The sequence below is a fragment of the Bos grunniens genome, chromosome X, assembly GCF_055505025.1.
Source record: "Bos grunniens cultivar Pamir isolate PY7600 chromosome X, Bosgru_T2T1.0, whole genome shotgun sequence".
NCBI classification, from domain to species: Eukaryota; Metazoa; Chordata; class Mammalia; order Artiodactyla; family Bovidae; genus Bos; species Bos grunniens.
Window position 1 is genome coordinate 64,762,198 of NC_141194.1, and position 22,609 is coordinate 64,784,806.

At 41.9% G+C, this 22,609-nt stretch overlaps 1 protein-coding gene across 2 annotated transcripts in view; it reads right to left on the minus strand.

Annotated features, from left to right (window-relative positions):
* Nucleotides 1-2,003: 2,003 nt before the first annotated feature.
* Nucleotides 2,004-22,609, minus strand: part of ERCC6L (ERCC excision repair 6 like, spindle assembly checkpoint helicase) — a 29,621-nt gene continuing 9,015 nt past the window's right edge. The window contains exons 2-3 of one of the 2 annotated variants that reach the window (XM_086388902.1): nucleotides 18,673-18,772; nucleotides 2,004-6,098 (exon numbers count right to left, since the gene is read on the minus strand). In XM_086388902.1, coding sequence (XP_086245028.1) covers nucleotides 2,438-5,998 — 3,561 coding nt within the window. In that variant the 5' untranslated portion in view covers nucleotides 5,999-6,098; nucleotides 18,673-18,772 and the 3' untranslated portion in view covers nucleotides 2,004-2,437. The remainder of the gene's footprint in view (nucleotides 6,099-18,672; nucleotides 18,773-22,609) is intronic. The other variant, XM_086388901.1, reaches the window with a different exon arrangement.

Sequence of the window (22,609 nt, forward strand, 5' to 3'; positions counted from 1 at the left end):
TCTCCCGGCAATCTTGATTCCAGTTTGTGTTTCTTCCAGCCCAGCATTTCTCATGATGTACTCTGCATATAAGTTAAATAAGCAGGGTGACAATATACAGCCTTGACATACTCCTTTTCCTATTTGGAACCAGTCTGTTGTTTGTTCCATGTCCAGTTCTAACTGTTGCTTCCTGACCTGCATACAAATTTCTCAAGAGGCAGATCAGGTGGTCTGGTATTCCCATCTCTTGAAGAATTTTCCAGTTTATTGTGATCCACACAGTCAAAGGCTTTGGCATAGTCAATAAAGCAGAAGATAACCTATTATTTAAGCTTCAGCTCATCTTTTTCAAGATTCTATATATTTTATAATACATATAACAGTAACGTGTATTACATGTCATTTACAAGTAGCTTTCATGTGTGTGTGTGTGTGTTAGTTGCTTAGTCATGTCCGACTCTTTGCAATCCCATAGACCACAGCCCACCAGGCCCCTCCATCCATGGGATTCTCCAGGCAAGAACACAGGAGTGGGTTGCCATTTCCTTCTCTCCAAAAGAAACGATAGAAAGAAAGTAAATTTGCTCAGTCGTGTCCAACTCTTTGCGACCCCATGGACGGTAGCCTACCAGGCTCCTCCATCCATGGAACTTTCATGTGTGTATGTGATAAAAAAAATATATATTTGTCCCTAGTTACTGGCAACATGGCTCCCCTGGAATCTATGTAGTGATTTGGCCTTTTTTATGTTAATGATATGACTGGTGGCTGAGGACCCCTCAATAGCTTCAGGATGGGGACTGGTCACCAGAAAGACTTAATTAGTGGCTTGGAACTCTTGGCCTCACTCCCTGGCCTCTAGGGAGAAGAGAGGTGCTAGAAATAGATATTTACCAATGGCCAGTGATTTAAATGATTTAAACAATCATACCTACACAATGGAACCTCTGTAAAAAAAATTCTAAATGACAGGGTTCAGAGAGCTTCAGGTTGGTGAACACATCAAGATGCTGGAAGTGTGACCATGCCCAGAGAAGACACAGAAGCTCACACACACCTCATTCTCCATACCTTGCCCCATGCATCTTTCATTTGGCTGTTCCTGAGTTATAGTTATAAAGACCAGTAATAATAGGTTTTCCTAAGTTCTATGAGCTGTTCAAACAAATTACTGAACCTGAAGAAGCAGCCATCCTCAGGAACCCTCAATTTGTAGCCAAGCTGAAGAGAAGTGTGGATAACTTGGGACCCTAATACTAGTAACTGGCACCTGACGTGAGGGCAGTCTTATGGGAGTGAGTCCTTAAACCTGTGCGCAGTTTGACTCTAATCCAGGGAGTGTCAGAATTGAGTTGAATTGTAGAATACCCAGTTGGTGTCTGCAAAGAAATGGAGAACTGCTAGGTGTGGAAAAACCCCACATTTGGTGTCAGAAATGTTGTGAGTAAAAGCAGCTCAGTTATTATACTGGCTTGTCACTAGGTAACACATGGTTAACAATCCATTTCACCCCTTACTGTGTGATCTTGGGCAGGTCACAGTCTCACCAAGCCATTTCTTCAATTAAAAAATGGAAATACTACCCTTGACCTCAACGGATTACGGTAAGGATTAAACAAGAAACCTATGTAGAGTACCCAATACACAGATGGTACTTGATAAATTCTCCAGTGATAGAGCACAAAATGCTATGCTGCACTTTTTGTTTTTAGGAGGGAACCAAACTCCTTTTCAGTCTACAACCTGAAGATATAACGTGTTAGCATGTGTCAGAACTCAGGTGGTGGTGGGTGACAGATGGCCAAATGGTCTGCAAAGGGACTCCAGGGTAGGGCACCAGTGATAAAGCAGCCCAGCACCAGGTACCTTATCCCAGTCTGCCTGTAGTAAACCAACAGCCTACATGCTAGTGCATGTTAAGTGGGTCTTCGATCTGGAATACCAATAACAGAATTCTGCCTAAATGATTTTTACATGTATTTGTCAATATCAACCATCTCACTGAAAGAAACAATGAAAAATGCTTGAGAAAAGTAACTTTAATATTATTAATATCTGGACTGTGGTATACAAAATTGACATTCTCAGAGTAAAATTTAAAATGGCCAGAGTAATGTTACAAAAACTTCTCTAGAAATAACATAGTTCTATGAAGTTTACAGAGTATGCCTAAAAGAAAAATATAAGAATACCTGAGCAAAGAAATATTAACCTAGTGCTCAGAATACCAAAATATATCTATGAGGGAAAGCAGGAGCAGGAAAAGCAGGAAAGCAGGAAAAGAGCAGGAAAGCAGTAACACAAAATTTGCAAAAAAAAGTTAGAACAAAAACTCACTTTTTGAGTTCTTTCACCTTAAGCCTGAAGGCTTCATGCTCCCAAAGAATCCAATTATGGGAACAAATTACCTCATACTCAAGTTTTGCTCTAAAATACTATAAAACAGGTTATATTCTCAAGTTTTATTAAGTTGTTTATACAAACTTAAAGTCATGAGCATGACTTCAGGATCTGAGCTTTTTATGTCAAGTGCTTTAACCAAGCAGTCTAAGGCCTCCTGTATTTTTCCACACTCTTTCAGTTCTTTTCCATGCAAGACAAGAGTGTCATAGTCATTCACAGCCTCCATTGCCTCATCCTGGGGAGAGTCAACCAACTGTCCATCAGACAAAGGCTCAGGGTCACCTGGAGAGGTCTCCTGAGCCAGAGCACCAGGCTTAGATGTACTTAACTGACTGGATTTATTTTCTGAAGACAGTGTTTCTCTGGAAGGATCTTCTTTTGTATGCTCTGGGGCTTCGTCACCACTTTCCTCTGCTCCTTCCTCCAGATAATCTTCAACAACCTTTGCTTCACTGCTATTGTCAAGTCTTTCCTCCATATCTTCCACGTGGTCTAAAACCACATTAATAAGAGACCTCCTAGAAGCCAGGGATCTTCTAGAGTTTACAGACTTATTTATACTGTCAGATATTTTAGGTGAAAAGAACCTTTCAGGTAGACTGATGTCATTTTTGGGAGTTGAGGCATCAAACTGTTTTACAGATAAAAATGGGAAGGGAGATGTGTTGAATGGGTTTGTGCTTGAAGTATCTTTAAAAGTATGTTCATCTTCATTATCTGAATCAATTCGTCTGGCTTTTCTTCTGAGTTTCACATTAACTACTTCTTCTGGCTCATCATCTTCCTCAGAAAGATCCACACTGAGACATGCTTTGCTATGCACTGACTCTGCTCTGGAATTAGCTGCAGAGCCACACAAGCTATTTTCTTTCTCCACATGCTCCAAAAACTGACTGGAAAGATTTTGTCCATTGTCTGCAGAGTCTTCCAAGAAAAGATTGAAATCACATGCATACTGTCCTGAAGAGGCTAAAGGTTCCTCTTCCAATTTGGCCTCATTCGCTTGAGCATCCTGCAGTGCACTGTGGGCTGCTGTTAAGTCATCATCAGCTATTTTAATAACAGATACATTCGATTCTGGCCTTTGATATTCCTTTGTTTTGGGATTAGCAGGCGAGGGATTGCAATGATGTAAAACCTCATCATCCTCTAGTTGATCTAGATTTGGTCCAAGATCAACTCTGGCTGACTTGCTAGGTAAATAATTAAAACTTGCCAGAGGGCTCTCTTGCTCTGACTCCTGCATAAACCCCTCTTGTGATGCCTCTTTTTGTAGAGCCATCCCTGATAAAGAGTCAGGGAAAATCTCTTCTACATCTCCACACCCTTTGGGTAAAGTAGTGACAAAGTCATCATTAAGTGTAATTATACATGGGTGCCTACCATCTTGTGGGATGGTATCATTCAGCTTTATCCTGGAGAGATCTTTCTCATCCTCTTTGGGCAGATCATCAATGATTACGCTGGCCATTAGAGAACTGATTTCTTCCTGGGTGTGATAAATAGGTAGATGAGATGAAGGCTGAGGCTGTGGTTTATTTACTTTGGGACGTTTCTTCTTTGTTTGATATACAGGTTCTCTCAGCCAGATGCCCTCATTCCCCATTTTTTGTCTTTCCATTAAGAGCTCTGTATTTTGAGACTCGGATTCAACAAGGAATTGAGCTTTCTGAACCCTTTGTTGAATATAGTGAGAGTCTTCGATCACATCAAGCTCTTCTTTAACAGACAGGTCACGCGTGTACATCAAATCATGGTCTGAGATTCCAGCTATCCTCAAAGAGTGCAGGAAGGCAATATGTTCATCTAGGTTCTTATCAGATCTCCTCTGAGCAGCATGCAAAGACTGAAGCTGCAGCTGGGTTGCAGAGTTCTGAAAATCCTCAATTGTAAAGAGCTCTCTCAATTCTTGTTTACTAAAATATCGGAAAGGGTTCTTCTTATCACCAGTAGTTTGTCTTATTAATGAGTCCTTGAAAACCTGTCTTCGGTATATTTTTTCCTCTACAGTTCCACAAGTGATAAGCCTATAAACTACAACATTTTCTTTCTGTCCAATTCGGTAAACCCTATCCACGGCTTGAGCATCAGTTGCAGGATTCCAGCTAGGGTCAAAGATGACCACTCTGCTTGCTGCCGTTAGTGTTAAGCCAACACCACCTACTTGAGTGGTAAGCAGAAAAACAGAGTAATCTTTATTTTGCTGGAATAAACTAATTCTTTTTTCTCGTTCCACAAGATGAGTAATTGTTCCATCAATTCGCAATATCTTAAAGTGCCTATTCTTTAAGAGACGTTCAATGATGTTTAGAATTCGTCTTGACTGGGAAAACACCAGAGTTTGATGCCCTTCATCTCGCAGTTTCTTAAGCAGGTCCATTAGAAATAACATCTTTCCAGATTCTTCCATCAGTGTATCATCACTTATTTGATCAATATGGTCCACATCTGAGGAATCTTCCCCTTCAATTTCATCCTGAACAGAGAATTTGGCAGCTCCTAGATTCAGCAAACCACAAGCTCGTGCAGATAGCAGCCTAGGATGATCACAGAGCTTCTTTAAGACACCCAGCTCAGCCAAAGGTGAGCGTGTCTCCATTAACAACTCCTTGATATGATCTAGAGACACAAATTTCCTGTATATTTCTTCTTGTAAAGGTACAAGACGTATCCAAATAATTAAATCATTTTTCCTGGAAAGGGAAGGCATTTCACATATGGCACCAACATCTGGACTCTTTTCACTAAGCTGGACCTCTGGGTTGCTTGACTTTTTCTTCTGTACCTCTTCTTTAGTCCTCCTGAGAAAATAGGGCTTTATGATTGCCATTAAGTTTTCAGATATTTTAAATCCCAAAGCTTTTTCCCCTGGGGTAGCATCCTTCTCTCTTGCTCTAGTAATAGGATTTTCATACTCCATTTTAAAAGTTCTTAGTGTTCCTAGCAGGGACCCTTGACAAGCAAAATCAAATAGGGACCATAGTTCTTGTAAATTATTCTGGATTGGGGTTCCTGTGAGGAGGATGCGATTACTGGCAGGGATTGCACGAGCACATATTGCTGACTTGGTAGACGAGCTTTTTATTTTATGTGCTTCATCAAGGATGACATAGTCCCACAAAAACTCTTGGCCATTCAAGCTGGAAAGCTGCTGCCAATTATTGATTAACATTTGGTATGTGGTGATAATGACACCATTCCTTTGCTGAATCCGACAGAGGTTTCTGGTACGTTCATCCTTGCTAGGACCATGAAAAGTTTTGACTCTCATTCCTGGAGTCCACTTGACAAATTCTCTTAGCCATATGCTGATGAGACTGGTTGGCATGATCAGCAGCACATGGTTCACAAGTGAAGCATCAAACATACCAGAAAGGAAAGCAATGATTTGAACAGTCTTTCCTAACCCCATATCATCTGCCAGAATGCCACCTCTCCTTCCATCCCTATACAGGCTGTACAGGAAAGCTATACCTTCCTTCTGGTACTCATATAGTTGGTTATGCAGTTCTTGATAAAGCAGCAGGCCAGAGTTGCACACATCTATGAATTCATCATCTCCATGTTCTGCCAACTCCTCCAAGGCTTCCTGTATTTTTTGGATTCTGCTCATCACCTTTTCGTTAGGAAAAATGTCCTTTGCCAAGTTGAAAAGTTTAAGTGCTTGTTCCAGATCTCCATTCTTAGTTGCTTCTTTGGCCTCCTTCACGTATCTGTAAAAATAAGGTTAAAAAAAGCTATGCATACATAGAGAGAGACTGATAGAAGATTAGAAAGAAAGGAAACAAATTGAACATTCAGTCTAAGAATGCTTTAGAGTCCATTTTGGAACCCAAACCATAGTTGAGCTTTCAATATCTTCAATTCAGGATGGGAAAGATTAGCACAGAAGATACCACTTAAGAAGACACAAATATCCACCAAACCCTGCTAGCAACAACTTCAGGTACTAATTGTAGGAAATAACCAACCTATATTGTGGGAGCATGGAAACAAGAACATACATAAGCACTTCTCAGGCCTTATTTTTCTGGATCTCTGTGATACATTTCACGGTTGATCACTCTGTCCTTGCAAATCCCTCCCTCCACTGGATTCATATAGTTTCCTCCTGGTTTCCTCCCCCATCACTGGCCATTTCCTCTCTGGGTCTTTCTCAGGTTCCTATTCTTCCTCCCCAAAGGCTCAGTCCTAGCCCTCTTCTCACTCCTTTTCCTTTCTCCTTATTGTCTCCTAGAGCTGCCACTCCCACCTATGTGTTCCTAACTCCCAAAACACTTTCTCCAACCCAAGGCTTGCCCTCAAGCTCTAGTCTAGACCCATATTCCAACTGCCTTCTGTACATCTCCACTTGAAAGTTTCACAGGCACCTCCAATTCAATTAATTCCAAACTAAACTTATTATTTCCCCTCTTAAGGCGTGTTTCTCCGTTTGTATGGTAATAAATGACAGTAACATCCACTCAGCCATACAAGCTAAAAATCTAAAGATCATCCTTGACTCCAACCCAAATGAGTGATCCTTGCCTTTTCTCTCTTTCTAACCACCTCGTCCCTTAGCCAACAGTCCCCCAAGCCCTCCTAACTTTATTTCCCAAAGATAACCTGTGTCTTGCTCTCTCATCTCTACCACTACTGTGGTCCAAGTCACCATCATCTCTGGATTGGATAACTGCAACTTCCTACTCACTGGTTTCCCTATGTCCACTCTTGGCCCCTCCAACATATTCTCTGCACAGGAGTCAGAGATACTGTCTTAAAACATAGAAGAAATTGTCCGTCCTTTGCTTAAAAGTCTTCAGTGGTTTACAGTTGATAGATTTGGAAAGGGTGCCACAACAATTCACTGAGGAAAGAGTAGTCTTTTTAAGTAAATATCCATGTGCAAAAGAATGAAATTGGTCCCCCACCTCACAACATACACAAAAATTAATTCAAAATGAATCAAAGACCTAAATATAAGTGCTGAAACCACAAAACTCTTAGAAGAAAGTTAGGTGTAATAGGTGTAACTCTGTCATGACCTTGGATTTGGCAATGGTTTCTTAGATATGATGCCAAACACATGTGCAACCAAAGTAAAAAATAAATTGGGCTTCATAAAAGCTAAAAACATTTGTGCTACAAAGGATACCATGAAGAAAGTGAAAAGACAACCCAAGGAATGAGAGAAAATACTTGCAAATCTTGTACCTGATAAAGGATTTGTACCTAGAATATACAAAGAACTCTTACAACTCAATAACTAAAAGACAAAAAGGGACTTCCCTGGTGGTCCAGTGGTTAGGATTCAACACTTTCACTGCCATGGCCCTGGGTTCAATCCTTCATCAGGGAACTAAGATCCCGCCCAAAAAAAAAAAAAAAGACAAGTAACCCAATTAAAATGGGCAAAGTATCTGACTATTTCTCCAAGGAAGATATACAAATAGCTTACAACCACATGAAAAGATGCTCAACATTATTAGTCATTAGGGAAAACGCAAACCAAAACCACAATAACACTTCATGCCCATTAGGATGACTAGAATCAAAAAGAGAAAATACCAAGTGTTGACAGCAAAACAAAAAAGTGGAAAAATTGCAACTCTATAACACTGTTGGTAGGAATGTAAAATGGAGTCAGTGCTTCAGAAATTAGTCCATCAGTTCCTTAAAAAGTTACACATAGAGTTACCACGTAATTTAGGAATTCTACTCCCAGGTATATACCCAAGAGAAATGAAAACATTTGGTCACAGAAAATCTTGCACATGAATGTTCACAGCAGTATTATATTATTCACTAAACCAAAAGGGGAAATAACACAAATGTCCATCAAATGATGATATACCAGATAAAAAGGTGATATACCCATACAAGGGAATATATGCAGCCATAAAAAGGAATGAAATAATGCTACAGCATGAATGAGTCTTAAAAACATTTTGCTACATGAAATAATAAGCCAGTCACTCACTGATACAGAGGACAAATTAGTGGTTACCATTGGGGAGAGGAATGGGGGTCGTGGCGGGCAACATAGGGGTAAGGGATTAAGAGGTACTAACTATCAGGTATAAAATAAGTTACAAGGGTATATTGTACAACACAGGAAATATAGCCAATATTTTCTAATAACTATATATGGAATATAAGCTTTAAAAATTGTGAATCACTGTATCATACACCTGTAACTTACATAATATTGTACATCAACTATACATAAAAAAGCCAGTCATAAAAGGGCATATATTTTATGATTCTGTTTATATGAAATGTCCAAGTTAGGCAAATTCACAGAGAAAGTATATTAGTGGTTGCCAGGGGCTGGTGGCTGGGGCATTCATGGACGAGAGGGTATGATGGCTGAAAGGTAAGGAATTTCTTTTAAGGGTGATGAAAATGTTCTAAAACTAACTGTGGTGATGGGGTGCACAATTCTGTGAACATACTAAAAATTATTAAACTGTACTCTTTTATAGTTTGAGAATGGAATGGTACCTCAACAAATCTGTTAACAACAACAACAACAAAATCTTCAGTGGCTTCCTATGGCCTAAGAATGAAGTTTAAGCTCTGTAGCCTGGCATTCCAGGCCCTGACTGATACACCCAGGAACTGCTGATCTCTCTGCCTTAACTTCTGCCACTTCCTGCCTCAAACATTTTCTTTTAACCTCTTATGCCCATCATACTACTTTGTCCTCCAAAGCTTAGCCTCACACTACCTTCCTCTTCTGGGCTATACTCCTCTCCAAGCTGACCTCACTCATTCTTTAAGACACTGTTTCTCAATGTTCTGCACAATCTCCTGGCTGCTGCTGCTGCATCATTTCAGTCGTGTCCGACTCTGTGAGACCCCATAGATGGCAGCCCACCAGGCTCCCCCGTCCCTGGGATTCTCCAGGCAAGAACACTGGAGTGGGTTGCCATTTCCTTCTCCAATGCATGAAAGTGAAAAGTGAAAGTGAAGTTGCTCTGTTGTGTCCAACTCTTCACGACCCCATGGACTGCAGCCTACCAGGCTCCTCCACCCATGGGATTTTCCAGGCTAGAGTACTGGAGTGGGTTGCCATTGCCTTCTCCACAATCTCCTGGAAGGCTTGTTAAAACACAGATTGCTGGACCCCAACATCAGATTTTCTGATTCTGTAGTGAGGCCCAAGAATTTGTAGTTCTACAAAGTTCCCAGGTGATGCTAATGCTTCTGGTCCAGAACCCACATTTCAAGACACGTGTACCCCAATGTTCATCACAGCACTGTTTATAATAGCCAGGACATGGAAGCAACCTAGATGTCCATCAGCAGATGAATGGATAAGAAAGCTGTGGTACATATACACAATGGAGTATTACTCAGCCATTAAAAAGAATACATTTGAATCAGTTCTAATGAGGTGGATGAAACTGGAGCCTGTTATACAGAGTGAAGTAAGCCAGAAAAAAAAACACCAATACAGTATACTAACGCATATATATGGAATTTAGAAAGATGGTAATGATAACCCTGTATGCGAGACAGCAAAAGAGACAGATGTATAGAACAGTCTTTTGGACTCTGTGGGAGAGGGAGGTGGGGGATGATTTGGGAGAATGGCATTGAAACTTGTATAATATCATATAAGAAATGAATTGCCAGTCCAGGTTCGATGCAGGATACAGGAAGCTTGGGGCTGGTGCACTGGGATGACCCAGAGGGATGGTATGGGGAGGGAGGTGGGAGGGGGGTTCAGGATTGGGAACACGTGTACACCCGTGGCAGATTCATGGTGACGTATGGCAAAACCAATACAATATTGTAAAGTAATTAGCCTCTAATTAAAATAAATAAATTTAAATTAAAAAAAAGAAACCTGTTTCATTGCTTAACAGTTAACCATCTTAAATAGTCATATATTTAATAAACTAAAATAACCATGTTAAAAAAATAAAATAAAATCAGGCCTCACCTGTGGTTCCTCTAGGATGCCTTTCATCCCTACCCTCCCCCATCAGTTGTTCTACCTCAATATTCCCCTATATGTTCATCTCTTATCAGTACATTTAACACACTGTATTAAAATCACCATGAGACCATCTAGCTGTATTACAAATGTATGAAACAACCTCACTGAAGAGGGTGGAGGGAAAATGTGCTGACCTAAGTAACCTAGGAAATGAATCAAGTCTGTGAGAGTAAAACCAAAAGAAACATAAGCATGTACTCTAGAGGATACAGTTGTTTCCCATGGGGGTATGACGTAAAAGTTCTGATACTGAAATGCATGTATGCTAGAGTTGAAGCATTAAGTAAATGGATGGCAGATAGTGGGAGCCAGGTTTCTCACTGTTGGAATGGGAGTTTACAGACTGGTTAAGAGAAGGTTACAATGATCCAGGCGGTAATGGATCAGAATTAGAAACATCACTATAAACCCATGTTCAACATAAATACAGATCAGTTCAGTTCAGTCACTCAGGCGTGTCCAACTCTTTGTGACCCCACGGACTACAGCACGCCAGGCTTCCCTGTCCATCACCAACTCCCAAAGCTTGCTCAAACCCATGTCCAGGTCGGTGATGCCATCTAGATAGATAAACACAGATAGTTACACCTAAAAATATTTACAGACATGTGGATATACGTGGGTTAGTATATACACATATTTCCTTGCTCTGTCAGCTAAGAGGGCCTAGGAGCAAGGAAACCCCAGCAGTAACAAGCACATCAAGCACCCAGATCTTTACTTCTAGTACCATTTGCGAATAAAAGGACCAGGCCTCCTTGGAAAAATGGCATTCTAGGGTTATGGCAAGAAATCTATAAGATGAGCCTGGAGCATGCTGTATTGTCAGAAAGTAAGGAAGTGGTCAAATACAAACAACATCCCACAATGAAAGGAGTGTGTCAGAGACACAAGTGCCAAATGAAAGAGCTCCCAATGGTCAAAGCCAGAACAATTTGAGCAATACAATAAAGTAGTATTGGATTATAACTCAAAGTAGAAAATAAATAGTCATGAGTCCACAGATATATTAGTCCAATATAAATGAGTGAATAAGTATAGGAAATGAGGCAAATCTCCTGTGCAGAAGAATTTCAAATAATTTATACAGATACTCTACCCTCAGGAAAATGAAGCATAATTCCTAATACTTAACTATGAAGTACACGTAGTAACATCCTTCCAAAGAGTACAGTATGGAAAAGTGCAGTGTGGAAAAAAGTACCTTTAAAGTGAAGAAACTGGGAATTTCCTGGTGGGCCAGTGGTTAGGACTCCGTGCTTCCACTGCAGGGGGCACGGGTTTGATCCCTGGTCGGAGAACTAAGATCCCACAAACCATGTGGTGTGGCCAAAACCAAAACAAAATTAAAGTGAAGAACCTGGCAAACAGTACCTCACCCAGGTGATTATGGTCAACATCAACAGTGATAAGTCATGTGGATAATATGTACCCTTTTTTGGCTTCCATGATAGCTTAGTTGGTAAAGAATCCACTTGCAATGCAGGACACCCCGGTTTGATTCCTGGGTCGGGAAGATCCGCTGGAGAAGGGATAGGCTACCCACTCCAGTACTCTTGGGCTTCCCTTGTAGCTCAGCTGGTAAAGAATCTGCCTACAATGTGGGAGACCTGGGTTCGATCCCTGGGTTGGGAAGATCCCCTGGAGAAGGAAAGGGCTACCCACTCCAGTATTCTGGCCTGGAGAATTCCATGACTGTATAGTCCAAGGGGTCGCAAAGAGTCAGACACGACTGAGTGACTTACACTTTCACTTTGACATGATTTAATGAAAAGGGTAATTTACCTCTGTAGTCTCCCTGCTCCCCCACCCCAAAACCAAAAGCTGCAGTCTAAACATAAGAAAGTACACTGACAAATCCCAACTAGGGGAACAGTATACAAACTGCCTGATCAGTACTCCTCAAAATGGTCAAGGTCATCAAAAATACTGGCAAGTCTAAGAAACTGTCAGAGGCAAGAACCTAAAGAGACAGATGACAAAACGTAATGTGGTGTCCTAGACAGGATGCTGGAATACAAAAAGGATATCAGGCAAAACCGAAGGATTTAGGTTTTGCCTAAATCCAAAAACAAGTATGGATTTACTGAGTAATAATGTATCAGTACTGGTTTATTAACTGTAATTAATGTACCACACAAATGTAAGATGTTAAGAATACAGGAAACTAGGTGTCGGATATATGGGAACTCTCTGTATTATCTTTGTGATATACTTGTAAATCTAAAACTACTCTGGAATTAAAAGTTTTTTTAAAAAAAAGAAAAAAAAAAGTCCATTTGTGGACTTGCCTGTTGGTGCGGTGGATAAGAATCCACCTACCAATGCAGGGGGCATGGGTTCGATCCCTCGTTCAGGAAGAGCCCATATGACATGGAGCAAATAAGCCTGAACACCACAACTACTGAAGCTGAAGCTCCAATACTTTGGTCACCTGATGCAAAGAGCTGATACATTAGAAAAGACCCTGACATGGAGAAAGATTGAGGGAGAAAGTGGAGAAGGGGACGACAGAGGATGAGATGGTTGGATGGCATCACTGACTCAATGGACATGAGTTTGAGCAAGCTGTGGGAGCTGGTGAAGGACAGGGAAGCCTGGGAGCAGAGAGGAGGTGGGGAGGGGCAGGATCGATTCATTCTCCCTAGGAGAACACAGGGAGCAATTTCCAGGCTGGGAACAACAGAGAGGGAACACATTTCCGCCCATCAACAGAATTTGGATTAAAGATTTACTGTGCATGGCCCTGCCTATCAGAACAAGACCCAGTTTCCCCCACAGTCAGTCTCTCTCATCAGGAAGATTCCATAAGCCTCTTATCCTTATCCCTCAGAGGGAAAATTGATATTGCTCAGTTGTGTCCCACTCTTTGCGACCCTGTGCACTGTAGCCTACCAGACTCCTCTGTCCATGGAATTCTCCAACAAGAATACTGGAATGGGTTGCCATTTCCTTCTCCAGGGGATCTTCCCAACCCAGGGATCGAACATGGGTCTCCCACATTGCAGGCAGACGCTTTACCCTCTGAGCCACCAGGGAAGTATCCCTCAGGGGGAAGACAGAATGAAAACCACAATCACAGAAAACTAATCAAACTGATCACATGGACCACGGCCTCGTCTAACTCAATGAAACTATGAGCCAGGCCGTGTAGGGCCACCCAAGACAGACAGGTCATGGTGGAGAGTTCTGACAAAACGTGGTCGACTGGAGAAGGGAATGGCAAAGCACTTCAGTATTCTTGCCTTCAAAACCCCATGAACAGCATGAAAAGGCAAAAAGATAGGACACTGAAAGATGAACTCCCCAGGCTGGTAGGTGCCCAATATGCTATGGAGAAGAATAGAGAAATAACTCCAGAAAGAATGAAGAGACAGAGCCAAAGTGGAAACAACACCCAGTTGTGGATGTGACTCATGATGGAAGTAAAGTCTGATGGTGTAAAGAACAATACTGCATAGGAACCTGGAATGTTAGGTCCATGAATCAAGGTAAATTGGAAGTGGTCAAACAAGAGATGGCAAGAGTGAACATCGACATTTTAGGAAACAGTGAACTAAAATGGAATGGAATGGCATTTAACTAAGATGACCATTATATCTACTACTGTAGGCAAGAATCCCTTAGGGAAATGGAATAGCCCTCATAGTCAACAAGAGTCCAAAATGCAGTACTCGGATGCAATCTCAAAAACAATGATCTCTGTTAGTTTCCAAGGCAAGCCATTCAACATCACAGTAATCCAAGTCTATACCCTGACCAGTAATGCTGAAGAAGCTGAAGTTGAATGGTTGTATGAAGAACTACAGGACCTTCTAGAACTAACACCCAAAAAAGATGTCCTTTTATCATAGGGGACTAGAATGCAAAAGTAGGAAGTCAAGAGATACCTGGCTGCTGCTGCTGCTAAGTCGCTTCAGTCGTGTCCAACTCTGTGCGACCCCATAGACGGCAGCACACAAGGCTACCCCATTCCTGGGATTCTCCAGGCAAGAACACTGGAGTGGGTTGCCATTTCTTTCTCCAGTGCATGAAAGTGAAAAGTGAAAGTGAAGTCGTTCAGTCGTGTCCGACTCTTTGCGACCCCGTGGACTTCAGCCCACCAGGCTCCTCCGTCTATGGGATTTTCCAGACAAGAGTACTGGAGTGGGGTGCCATTGCCTTCTCCCAGAGATACCTGGAGTAACAGGCAAATTTGGCCTTGGAGTACAGAATGAAGCAGGGCAAAGGATAACAGAGTTTTGCCAAGAGAAAGCACTGGTCATAGCAAACACCCTCTTCCAAGAACACAGGAGAAGACTCTACACATGGACATCACCAGATGGCCAACACCGAAATCAGATTGATTATATTCTTTGTAGCCAAAGATGGAGAAGCTCTATACAGTCAACAAAAACAAGACCAGGAGCTAACTGTGGCTCCGATCATGAGCTCCTTATTGCAAAATTCAGACTTAAATTGAAGAAAGTGGGGAAAACCACTAGACCATTCAGGTATAACCTAAATCAAATCCCTTATGATTATACAGTATAAGTGATAAATAGATTCAAGGGATTAGATCTGATAGACAGAGTGCCTGAAGAACTATGGATGGAGGTTCATGACATTGTACAGGAGGCGGTGATCAAGACCATCCCCCCAAAAAAGAGATGTAAAAAGGCAAAATGGTTGTCTGAGGAGGCCTTACAAATAGCTAAGAAAAGAAGAGAAGCTAAAGGCAAAGGAGAAAAGGAAAGATATAACCATGTGAATGCAGACTTCCAAAGAATAGCAAGGAGAGATAAGAAAGCCTTCCTCCATGATCAATGCAAAGAAACAGGAAAACAACAGAATGGGAAAGACTAGAGATCTCTTCAAGAAAATTAGAGATACCAAGGGAACATTTCATGCACAGATGGGCACAATAAAGGACAGAAATAGTATGGACCTAACAGAAGCAGAAGATATTAAGAAGAGGTACCAAGAATACACAGAAGAACTATACAAAAAAGATAATGACCCAGATAACCATGATGGTGTGATCACTCACCTAGAGTCAGACATCCTGGAATGTGAAGTCAAGTGGGCCTTAGGAAGCATCACTACACACAAAGCTAGTGGAGGTGATGGAATTCCAGTTGAGCTATTTCAAATCCTGAAAGACGATGCTGTGAAAGTGCTTCACTCAACATGCCAGGAAATTTGGAAAACTCAGCAGTGGCCACAGGACTGGAAAAGGTCCAATCCCACAGAAAGGCAATGCCAAAGAATGTTCAAACTACTGCACCATTGCACTCATCTCACATGCTAGCAAAGTAATGCTCAAAATTCTCCAAGTCAGGCTTCAACAGTACATGAACCGTGAACTTTCAAATGTTCAAGCTGGATTTAGAAAAGGCAGAGGAACCAGAGATCAAATTGCCAACATCCACTGGATCACTGAAAAAGGAAGACAGTTCCAGAAAAACATCTACTTCTGCTTTACTGACTATGCCAAAGCCTTTGACTGTGTGGATCACAACAAACTGTGGAACATTCTTCAAGAGATGGGAATACCAGAATGCCTTACCTGCCTCCTGAGAAATCTGTATGCAGGTCAAGAAGCAATTACAACTGGACATGGAAACAGAGTGGTTCCAAATTGGGAAAGGAATATGTCAAGTCTATATACTGTCCCTGTTTATTTAACTTATATGCAGAGTCCATCATGCAAAATGCCAGGCTGGATGAAGCACAAGTTGGAATCAAGATTGCTGGGAGAAATCAATAACCTCAGATATGTATATGACACCACCCTTACAGCAGAAAGTGAAGAAGAACTAAAGAGCCTCTTGATGAAAGTGAAAGAGGAGAGTGAAAAAGTTGGCTTAAAACTCAACATTTAAAAAACTATGATCATGGCATCTGGTCACACTCTTCATGGCAAATAGTTGGGGAAACAATGGAAACAGTGAGAGACTTTTTCTGGGGGTCCAAAATCACTGCAGATGGTAACGGCAGCCACGAAACTAAAAATGCTTACTCTTGGAAGAAAAGCTATGACCAACCTAGACAGCATATTAAAAAGGAGAGACATTACTTTGTCAACAAAGGTCCGTCTAGTCAAAACTATGGTTTTTCCAGCAGTCATGTATGGATGTGAGAGTGGGACTATAAAGAAAGCTGAGCACCGAAGAATTGATGCTTTTGAACTGTGGTGTTGGAGAAGACTCGTGAGAGCCCCTTGGACTGCAAGGAGATCCAACCAGTCCATCCTAAAGGAGATCAGTCCTGGGTGTTCATTGGAAGGACTGATGTCGAAGCTGAAACTCCAATAGTTTGGCCACCTGATGCGAAGAACTGACTCATTTGAAAAGACGCTGATTATGGGAAAGATTGAGGGCAGCAGAAGGGGACAACAGAGGATGAGACGGTTGGATGGCATAACCAACTCGATGGACATGAGTTTGAGCAAGCTCCGGAAGTTGGTGATGGACAGGGAGGCCTGGGGTGCTGTAGTCCATGGGGTCGCAAAGAGTCAGGCATGACTGAGTGACTGAACAACCACAACTACCGGAGCCTGTGCACTCTAGGGGCCGAGAGCTGCAACTACAGAGCCCGTGTGCCACAACTACTGAGCCAGCATGCCTAGAGCCTGCTGTGCTTCACATCAAGAGAAGCCAGAGCAATGAAAAGCCTGCACACATCAACAAAGAGTAGCCCCCACTGGCTGCAACCAGAGAAAGCCTGTATGTAACAAGGAAGACCCAGTGCAGCCAAAAATAAAAAAAAAAAATTTTTAAATGGTGACTGTCTACCTAGACTTCTTACCACCAGCCCAAGACTCATACTTCTGGGTTCTTGCTACCCATCCTCTGAAACATCTACTTTGTCAACCTTCTGCCTGAACCACAACTGGAGTTTACAGTATTTGTTAGACAGCACCATTTTCTGGCTGGGTCAAACCCCTGCTGTCAGCCAAATTACCTTCCCAGTCCCTGGAACACCCTAATTAGCAGATCTAATACTGTATCTCAGTTCTTCCCCTCCACCCTGTCTGCTCCAACAATAAAGTTAGACCTAGGACAGTATTCTTTCCCTATAGTGGAACTGGAGGGAAAATGAAACCTGCTTTTTATAGCACTGGTCTGGGTATCTTGTTATTTACAAGACTACAGTGTCTTCTGTAATACAGTTTGGTTTAGCACTTAACCTCCAATCCTGGGCTTGGAAGGAAAACATGTCATTTTTACTACTACTGCAATCATGTGTCCATCTATAACACACTGTATCCCTAATGATCTGGAGAACTCAGCTAATAGTTTAAGGGCTCAAATATTTTTTCCAAAATTGCTCCCCTATTCTCCTTGGGCCTGGCTAGGGAGAAACCAGGACTGCTTGGGAGCCAAGAGGACAACCAATTCAGCAGAAAAAACCCCTTCTCAAGCAGGACAACAAGGAGAAAAAGAGTGCTAGAGTGTGGGGGGAGAGTGTCAGTTTTTATTTTCATTTACCAATTTAATAATTTTCAAAAGATATTTACATATGAAGCTCTAATATGTTAAAGAACTATTCAGATGCAAAACCATCAACCCAAAAGAGATTTTAATTTCATAGCAAGGGATAATAAAACCCTTTACATTTTAATGATTATACCCCAGATTACATGCTTAGAATATGGTTCCCTTTAAGGAATGTTTTGAAGGACACATAGACTGTATGCAAACAACTGCTGGAGAAAGACACAACCATTAAACACAGCCTCTACCTGCAAAGCTACCCTTTCATTGGCGGAACTGCCCAGCTGCTAATTCCCTGGATCCTAAACCCACCTGAGTATTTTTGCCTTAAAGTAGCCACTTAAAACCATTTCTTCCCAAAAGCACTTTCTACTTCCTCAGATGCAAAAATCTGCCTCAACCACAGCCAACTAACAATCCCATCACATCTCAACAATCCCATCCCATCTTCCATCCTTCCAGTGTTTGCCTGATCCCTTGAGAAGCATTTTGTCTCCACAGAGGGAATGCCAGGCTTAGATACTGCAATGTTTTCCCACCCAGAGAAACCAATTAGCTATGGTTTCTATACCATAATTATACCCCCCCAAAGCTAAGCCCCACTAAATACAGCAGTGTTTGCAAATCAGCAGCTGAAAAGACACAAGCTTAAACTGCAGAGACAAGCACTAGGTTTTCCTTAATCTGGAGGGCCCTCTGCAACATGCCCTATGCTGTTCTTCTGGAATTGTGACAAGATAAGGAACTAAATGCAAAGACCCTGACCCAGTAAAACTTTATTGGCGTCACATGCAAAGCAACCAGAAGTTGCTCTTTTCTAACCTGACCACCAACCACAGGGTATAGAAGCCTGGTCTTGCGAATTTTGGTCCATGTGAGTAGAATTATGGCTCTCCTTCCCACAAGAACTGTTTCCTATAACCTATAATGGAAAAAAAATATAAAAAAGAACACACACACATATATATATGAATCACTTTGCTGTGATTTGCTATTTAATAACACAACATTGTAATCAACTATACTTCAATAAAAAAAATTTTTTTTAAAGAATTCAGGGACTTCCCTGGTGATTAAGTGGTTAAGAGTCCACCTGCCAATGCAAGGGACATGGGTTCAATCCCTGATCTGGATTCCACATGCCACGGAGCAACTGAGCCCATGGGCCACAACTACTGAAGCCCATGCACCTAGAGCTCGAGCTCTGCAAGGAGAAGCTACTGCAGTGAGAAGCCCGCACACCATAACAACGAGTAGCTCTCTGGTCACCACACCTAGAGAAAGCCCTCGCACAGCAATGAAGACCCAGCACAGCCAAAAAAAACATCAAGAAATCAGTTCCCCTATCCTGATCCAGCCCCCTGATAAGGAGCTCCTTGACACATCTCTATATCTACAGTCCCCATGTCAAGATGCATGTGGATATATCATATACAATTGGTTAAGTCTTTTGATTCTCAGTCAGAATCAGTAAGTCATGTGTGGCTGACATAAAAATTGCAGATGACCTGAACGCCAGTACTGGAAACTGGCCCATTAAAGCCTGGATCATAGAATTAGCCTGGGAAGATGGCTGCCTTTTGGCCTTACTTCCAGGGTGGTCATTTTAATCAAAGTGGAAAATAATTTATCATAATGTTAGGTAGGAAGTTAAGCATGAGCAACAAGGGGTGACCTAGCTGAAAAGGATGCAAGCTGATCTCTAGGGCCCATTCCAGACACACCCAGAAGAGCTCAAAGATATGCTACAAAAATAAACAGACTTTTCCAACTACTGCACATGCGCCCTAGGCACACAGTGGATACAAACTAACCACAGGGGCTTCCTCAAGTAACCTTAGGCAGCTAGGAGCCCATTCACAAGTATTTACACATATATACATCTGATTATAACAGACTGAATTATGGTAAGACATGCACAACAAAGCCTATTGTTATGTAACTTGCAACTGTCAATAGGCCTTGAGCATATGCCCATTTCCATTCCCTTTCTTGACTGGTGGTGGGTATAAGCCCTATTTTGCACAGGGCACAACCAAAAGGAGGAGACCTAAAGTATAAAAACGGGGAACCCAAGAGAGATCGTTACACTGTTTACACAGGTGTAAAGTGCTGCACTCAATATGCCAGCAAATTTGGAAAATTCAGCAATGGCCACAGGACTGGAAAAGGTCAGTTTTCATTCCAATCCCAAAGAAAGGCAATGCCAAAAAATGCTCAAACTACTGCACAATTGCACTCATCTCACACGCTAGTAAAGTAATGCTCAAAATTCTCCAAGCCAGGCTTGAGCAATAGGTGAACCATGAACTTCCAGATGTTCAAGCTGATTTTAGAAAAGGCAGAGGAACCAGAGATCAAATTGCCAACATCCACTGGATCATCAAAAAAGCAAGAGAGTTCCAGAAAAACATCTATTTCTGCTTTACTGACTATGCCAAAGCCTTTGACTGTGTGGATCACAATGAACTGTGGAAAATTCTAAAAGAGATGGGAATACCAGACCACCTGAGCTGCTTCTTGAGAAATCTATATGCAGGTCAGGAAGCAACAGTTAGAACTGGACATGGAACAACAGACTGGTTCCTAATAGGAAAAGGAGTATGTCAAGGCTGTATATTGTCACCCTGCTTATTAACTTCTATGCAGAGTACATCATGAGAAATGCTGGGCTGGAAGAAGCATAAGCTGGAATCAAGATTGCTGGGAGAAATATCAATAACGTCAGATATGCAGATGACACCACCCTTATGGCAGAAAGTGAAGAGGAACTCAAAAGCCTCTTGATGAAAGTGAAAGAGGAGAGTGAAAAAGTTGGCTTAAAGCTCAACATTCAGAAAACGAAGATCGTGGCATCTGGTCCCATCACTTCATGGGAAATAGATGGGGAAACAGTGGAAACAGTGTCAGACTATTTTGGGGGGCTCCAAAATCACTGCAGATGGTGACTGCAGCCATGAAATTAAAAGACGCTTACTCCTTAGAAGAAAAGTTATGACCAACCTAGATAGCATATTGAAAAGCAGAGACATTACTTTGCCAACAAAGGTCCGTCTAGTCAAGGTTATGGTTTTTCCAGTGGTCATGTATGGATGTGAGAGTTGGACTGTGAAGAAAGCTGAGTGCCAAAGAATTGATGCTTTTGAACTGCGGTGTTGGAGAAGACTCTTGAGAGTCCCTTGGACTGCAAGGAGATCCAACCAGTCCATTCTGAAGGAGATCAGCCCTGGGATTTCTTTGGAAGGAAAGATGCTAAAGCTGAAACTCCAGTACTTTGGCCACCTTATGCGAAGAGCTGACTCATTGGAAAAGACTCTGATGCTGGGAGGGATTGGGGGCAGGAGGAGAAGGGGACGACAGAGGATGAGATGGCCGGATGGCATCACCGACTCAATGGTCGTGAGTTTGAGTGAACTCCGGGAGATGGTGATGGACAGGGAGGCCTGGTGTGCTGCGATTCATAGGGTCGCAAAGAGTCGGACACGACTGAGTGACTGAACTGAACTGAAGCATTTCTTGGTATGTAAATTTTACTTCAAAAGAAGAAAACCCTAAAATAAAAAAAAAAAAAGAAGAAAACCCTAAAATATTGAAATCTATTTAATGGTATAGGACTTCCCTGGTGGTCCAATGGTTAAGAATCCACATGCCAAGGCAGTGGACAGGGGTTCAATCCCCGGTTCAGAAAGATTCCACATGCTGCAGGGCAACTAAGTCCATGCACCACAACTATTGAGCCCTCGTGCCCTAGAGCCCATGCTTCGCAACAGAAGCCACCACAATAAGCCCACACACTGCAAACAGAGAGCAGCCCCTCCCTGCAACTCGAGAAAGACTGAGCCCAGCAACAAAGACCCAGAGCAGCCAAAAATAATACACAAATTTTTAAAAATAAAAATAATTAATGGTATTATGCTGAAGTAGGAGGACATATCCTGATGTCTACAACTTACTTTGAAATGCATCCAAAAAATAAGATGAATTGGTATAACAGATATGTGATAAAGCAAGTATAGTGAGATATTAATAATAGGATCTGGGTAGTGGGGCAAAAAAAAAGAAGGGGACCACTTTGCCCATAGACTGCTGCCTCTCAGTTCAAAGGCTCACAAAACGGAGACATAATACATGACAATGTGGCTTCTCACCTAAGCACCCTAATGCAGCTGTTTTCACCAAGGGCACCAAGAACCTCCATACTGCCAAATCAAATGGCCATTTCTTGGTCTTTCTTGACCTTTGTGCTGCATTTAAAACCACTGACCACCATCTCCTTCATTAAGTTTTCCCTTCTCCTCGGGTATAGTGGTATACAACACTTCCTCCTGGATTTCTTCCTGCTCTCTAATCATTCCTTCTCAGTCTGAGTCTTGAATTCCTTCCTCTCTGCCTATCCTCATATAGACGTTGGTATTCCCAAGGATCTTTGTGTTGTCATTGCCCTTCTGACTCTATGTACTTTCCTCCAGAAGATTTTATACACAGCAGTGGCTTCCTATTGGATCGAACAGTATCCCCCCAAATTTCATGTTGACCTGGAATGTATGAATGACCTTATTTGGGAAAATAGGGTATTGACAGATGTAATCAAGTTAATATGCAGTCATCCTGGATTAAGGTGGGTCCTAATCCAACATGACTATTATCCTTATAAGAGGTATACTGCACACAAAGAGAGAGACAAAGTGGAGAATGCCATGTGAAGACAGATGCAGAGAATGGAGTGATGCATCTACATGCCAAGGTATTCCAAGGATCA